We start from the raw sequence: 6000 nt of genomic DNA, 5'->3' as shown, positions 1-6000 counted from the left end.
AGAGACTGCGAATGAGCCAGTCCAAGCTGCCAGCACAGCCTCTGGCTCAGTGTATTTTTTGCTTTGTCTTTGGCCAAGCTTTGCTTTAACATTTCTCTAGCTGACTTTTAATGGAAGGACGGGGTGGTAAAAATCCCTTAACTTTAATTTAGCTTCTACTTTTATACATTTAATTACTTACAATAAGAGAAAAAGAATGCCTAATCTTTCACTAACCATCTTATTGTTCTCATGAATTCAAGAGGTAGCAAAGGTAACAAGTCTGTCCACACAGACTCACTCTTTAGTGAGGGAGGAAAGCTAAAAACATACACACACACAAAAAATAAAATAAAAAATAATAAAAAAGTACCTAAGGAACTTGTAGCAAGTCCAGCCTACATCAAACCCCCTCCCCACCCACCCACCCTAGAATTAACCTCAGACCTTCCAGTTCAAACATTCACATAAACGTTACAATGGTTTTTCCTTTAATAAAACAAGTACCTCTAAGCAAAGAATATTCATACGAAACTACTAGAAAAGTAAAGACGACCCCCTGCTCACTGAAAGAAATTCCCAGGGCATCCAGTCCCTGTTCAGTCATGGGTAAGGCAGAAGAGGTTTGTGTGTTTTGTGGAAAAGGTGGCTTGTGGTTACGTGTGCCAAGGATAAAGATCAAAACCAAAACAGGGAGGGATGGTGAGGAAGGCATCGCCATTCCTTTAAGTGAAGTACTCGGGCTGGTGCACACCAGGTAGACTGCTATCCCCACCATCGCCAGCCCAGGGGAGGGTGATGGGTTCCACCACTGCTATGGCTTTCCCACAGTATCTGAGGGGGCTGCCAACCCTGTGACATGGTCCACAGACAGAGCTTCTGGCTTGTGAATGTAATGCTATGTTATTTCACAGCTACTCAGGCCACTGAAAAGGTGTACTTTATTTTCTTTTTAATGGCAAGAAATGCCCCTACTAATCTGGTTTCAAGAGAGGAGACAAGTAGCATGATAGTAACACAAAAGAAAGAGGCAGGGAGGGAGGAGCCAGCAGGGGCTGAAAGTTCCCCACAGTCCCCCTACCTGCTCCAGATAATCAATATGGCAATGACATCAATGTGCACAAAAAGAGGTGGCATTTCTTGCCAGATCACCAAGATTTGGAGGGAAAGTTGGACTAAATGCATCAGCTTGGCTGTGGACCTTTCTTTTTAAAAAAAAAGGGAAAAAAGGAACTTTTTTTTTTTAAAATGTTAAAGCTACATTTGTTTAGGCCTCCCATGACTGAACAGAGTATGGGGAGTTGCCCCCTTTTTTGTTTGTTTTTTTCTTTTTTCTTTTTTTTTTTTTTAAGCAGCAAGTCTACAGAAAGGTAAATCACTGCGGATGGGCTCGAAGCTCATTCTGGAGTCTTTGGCTTATGTGGGAGAGGTATGCATTCGCAGGTGGCTGATCAGATTGCGCTGCTGGGTGAATTTCCCACCACACAGTTGACATTCGTAAGGTTTTTCTCCTGAGTGGACACGCATATGCTCTGTCAGTCGGTACTGCCGGGTAAAGCGCATCCCGCATTCCTCGCAAGCAAAGGGCTTGAGCCCCAAGTGGCTGCGCATGTGCCGTGTCATGGTGCCCCGCTGCGTGAACATCTTGCCACAGATGTTGCAAGGGAAGGGCCGCGTCAGCCAATGAGTCTTCTCATGCTGCCGCAGCGTGGCTGGATCCTTGTAGCTCTTCTCACACACCGAACACTTGAAGGGCCGGGACTCCGTGCCGTAGGACTGGTTGGGGTTGGATAAATCCTCGGCTTCATCCTTGCCGCCATATGTGCCTTCCTCCTTGATGTAAAGGTCTTCCTCAGTGTGCGTCTCCACATGGGCATTGAGCTGCTCAGAGCTGGGGAAACCTTTGCCACAGGGGATACAGACATACAGGTTGTCACCATAGGCCACTGGCTCAAATCCCTCCTGCCGGTAGACATAGTTGGCACTAGTGTGCCCGCCGCTCTCGCTCTCACTCTGGCCGCTGTCATCGCTGTTCTCCTTACCATTTTCCACCTCCTCCTTACACGGGTAGGGTAGGTCTGCGCCATAGGCCCCGGCCAGACTCCGCTCCACAGACTTGGACAAGGGCCCCAGCAGGATACCATTGGGCAGCCCTTCACCCTCGTCCCTGTCTTTGCCCCCCTCCTTTCGGTCAAAGGCATTGTCTTTCTTGATCCACTCCTTCTTGCGGGACGAGTGGCGGAGGCCCTTGCGCTGGCTGCTCTCTGTCAGTGAGTGGTGGCACTCTTCGCTCAGATCCATCTCCATGGGGTCACTGCTGTCTGCCATGCTGTGGGGGGCTCCGACTCCAGACTCGTCGAACGATGAGGCACTGTTGGCTGCGGGGGCTGAGGCAGATTGGGGAGAGCCATGCTGGCTTTCGCTGTGCTGCGTGTCATCGTGGGAGGCTGCAACAGGGAGCGACGGGCTTTTTTTGGACAGGTCGAGGCCTAGCTCCTGGTCGCCGGTGCTCCCATTTGCACTGCTGCCCCCACCGCCGTTCTTACTGGCTCCCCTGCTTAAGGAGTGACAGTTCTCTTGGTTGGAGCTGCTGATGAAGACCTCGTCATCAGAGAGCTTTCCCTTTGATAGCTCCTTTGAATGTGAGCCCTTCAACCCCTCGTTTGACCCTGAATAGCGAGCTTGGATGACCGAAGCAGTGGAAAGTCTCTGACTCCTGGCAGATCTCCCAACACCAAGGCCACCGGCCTTGCCAGCAAAGGACTTGCCATTCCGCTTCAGCTTCTTTCTACAGAGAGCTGCCAGGTCGTGCAGTTGGAGGTAGCTTGCTGCGGTGAGGAGAGCATTAAAGTTCTGTTCACCGGGCTGGTCAGTCGTTAAGAGCTTACCAGTATAAATAAAGTCCAAGATCTGCCGGAACACGGTGGGGTTCACCATGTCCGTGTCTAAGTTAATCAGGTTGTCATGCAGGACAAGGGATTTGAAATACATGCTGCTGGCTGCCAGGATGTTCTTATGGGCACGAAACAGGGCATTTTCTACCACGATGATAACATCACAGAGGAAACCTTTGGCTCGTTGCTGGTTCAGCTGCAGTAGCAGTTGTTTGGCATGATTTGGCAGTTCCATCTCCACCTTCTCTTCCTTTCACCTTCACCTTACCACCTGCAAAACAGGAGGACGAGAGGTGTGAACCTGCTGTTTCCACTTGAACAAGTCTATATTTAATAGACTGGCTGTACACAGTGCAGTCTGTATTAGGCTTGACGCTGACTAAGGAGCTCTGCGTACATTCAACCCTGCAAGCTGTGATCCTGCTTGGAATACAGTCTTCTAGAAGTATTCCTCATGCTAAGATTTGATTCCAGCCTTTCAAAAATCAGATTTGTAAGTATCTTTTTATAAAAGCAATCATAGTTTGCCTGGAAATACTATTCAGAAGTTACCAGCAGGAAAAAAATAGTTAGGCACAGGGGAAAGCTGTTTCCCTCTCCTGACATAAGTCTGAAAAGGAGGATGAAGAGCAAGAAAAAAAAAAAAGGAAGAATAAAGAAGCATCTACTTCACTTCCATTTGCATATCTGAGCATGTAAAATAATTAGCATAAGCTGCATCTTCCCTGCTTTAACATGTAGTTTTGTTTCTTGGCTCTTACATGTTGAAATGTTATAACACCCAGCTGCTCTGGGGTTGAGAAAATTACACGTAGCAACTAAATCCATTGAAATTGAATTGATCACACTGAGGTGTGAACGGGAAATCTCCTTAAGAGTAGGAAAGGCTGCTTTACAAACCACCCCCTTGGCAATGTCGCTGTCCCAATCCATTGACATGAAGGGCTAGAATCAACCCTGAACTGGCTGAAAGTCAGGATGTTGAGCTAGCTAAATGCCACCAAATGTCTTCACCAATCTGAAACTGTTTTCTTAAATTAATTCTTTAGTTTTGAAGGAATTTTTTTAAAACTAATAGACTCAGGTAATCTGTCTCAAGTCACTGTCTCTCTACCCTGAAGTACTAGGAAGAAAGGAAGATTGTGGTTACCTCTTTGTAGTTCATGTATTTCAAAACCAGTATTCATGACTTATTTTAGTTTAGATATTTATATTGGCTTTCCGGTAGCATGGATTGTAGGAAATACCTAGTTTGAGGCATATCAGAACTAATTGCAATTGAAAGTTTGGTAGATGCAATACATAAAGACCAGAATTTAAATCTGGGGCTACATTCAGGAATACAAGATCAACTTTTAAACTTTTTTTCTTGAGTTTTTTGTTTGAAAGTGCCAACTATTACTTGTAATGGGCATTTATCTGTTGAAGTTGGTTTAAAATAGTTTCTAATGTTCAAATTTGAAATTACATACCAAACATGTAACAGTCACCTTTAGCCCTTCCACTTCCTTACTTCCTTTCCCACTTCATCGTATTATTGAGAGATTTCTCTTTTTGAAGAAGGAGCAGGCCATAAGGTCATAGAAATGAAGAGCTTAAGTTTTCTCTTAAAATCATCATCAGTTAACGTTTTTATTGCTTGTGAGTCCCATTACAACGTTCTGTCCCATCAAATTTCTGATGATGAAGCATTAGACTGCATTATCTTCCCTCTGTGTCAAGTATGTGTACACAAGAAAAAGAAATAAGGAGTGATACTGTCAATATTAAAAATAGCCTCCCTCAGACCTGATTCTCACTAATTGGTGATAAATAGATTAAATTTGGCAGAAAGGTAGTGAACTTACATCATCCATTTCTGCGCAACAAAAAGATTTTGCTTTATGAAAAAAGCTATCAAGAAGCAAATGAATGCAATTTTTCTTGCAATTTTGCTGCCTGACTAGCCTCATACATAATACTTCTACCAACAGATCTGCCAGGCAAGTGCCTCCCTTCTTCTACAGGACACATTTCTTCACTTGGTTAGCTAGTCAGCATGGTACTTTGTTATGCATTTGGTAGAATTTTGTGACCCCCATTCAGTGCTCCAACACCTAATTAAGCATCCACACAGATCTCAGTGGCTCGTCACCTTGACCCACAGCTAAAATGGCTGCTCTGATTTTTCTGTTCTGTATTGTTTCAGCAATGGATGGGAACCCAAGATGACAGTGGTTTCACCACTGTGCCTTTGTGCACATGAGTATTGTTCCCAGAGGTGACTGGCTTTAGAAAGGGTGGCAACCAGAAGGAGGGAATACAGGTTTGCCATGGTGCTAGCCAGTTATTTCTTCTCGATCTATAGTCTTTCTGTCATAGAAACTCACCCTTCAGCATCACAAAAACATGGTAAGAGACAGGGATTACCACCACTGAACAGTGTTGAGCACTTTAAAAACAAGTTTTGCTGTAATTAGTTACATCAGAGTTGCAGCACACAGGCAATGTGTCTGGTTCTAGTGGCTTGCTTCCAGAATTGCTGATTAAGAGGAAGAAGCAACAGCACAGAGGCACCAAATACCCACTTTTATCTAGCCAGGCCAGTAAAAGCACTTACTTCTGGGTCACCGAGATATATTGATAGGAGAGGACAAAAACATGGCTTGCAACATAACACAGCATCTATATATATAATACATCCTGCTCAAGAATAGCAAGAAGCAGACTACTACTACACTATTTTCACTACAAACATAATGGTGCTTTTCCATGCATAACCTGCAAAATCTCTGGATATGTTTTTAAGTGTTCCATAAAGGACAAATATGGGAAAGGAAAGGAAACAGCACAGCCAATATTTTTTTTGCCTAAACAGACTAAAAAAGTATGTTACTAAAGTAAAAGCAAGCTTATTTCCCATTCATGTGGCACTTGAGGCAGAGGTCTAGAAATCTCTGTATATGTGTTTGTCTAAGCCTTTGCAAAGAGTCAAGGTTTGCAGCAGCTATCAATAGGAAATATTTTTAGATTTTTACTTTTTTGTTTTGTTTTTACTTTTTTTTTTTTTCTTCTTTCTACCTTAAGTGATATTGAAACCAGGTAATGAGCCTGCAGGGAAAGCCCTGGAAACAGAGGTAGAATTATA

At 44.1% G+C, this 6000-nt stretch overlaps 1 protein-coding gene across 4 annotated transcripts in view; it reads right to left on the bottom strand.

The window, feature by feature from the left end:
• Positions 1-413: 413 nt before the first annotated feature.
• HIC2 (HIC ZBTB transcriptional repressor 2) overlaps positions 414-6000 on the bottom strand; it is a 75779-nt gene continuing 70192 nt past the window's right edge. For all 4 annotated transcript variants that reach the window (XM_055706219.1, XM_055706224.1, XM_055706234.1 and 1 more), the window contains one exon: positions 414-3144. In XM_055706219.1, the coding sequence (XP_055562194.1) occupies positions 1396-3108 (1713 nt within the window). In that variant the 5' untranslated portion in view covers positions 3109-3144 and the 3' untranslated portion in view covers positions 414-1395. The remainder of the gene's footprint in view (positions 3145-6000) is intronic.

The sequence above is a fragment of the Falco cherrug genome, chromosome 1 (assembly GCF_023634085.1).
Source record: "Falco cherrug isolate bFalChe1 chromosome 1, bFalChe1.pri, whole genome shotgun sequence".
In the NCBI taxonomy this organism is placed as follows: Eukaryota; Metazoa; Chordata; class Aves; order Falconiformes; family Falconidae; genus Falco; species Falco cherrug.
The sequence above is the reverse complement of the archived record's forward strand: the minus strand, read 5'-3'. Positions and strand labels throughout refer to the sequence as shown.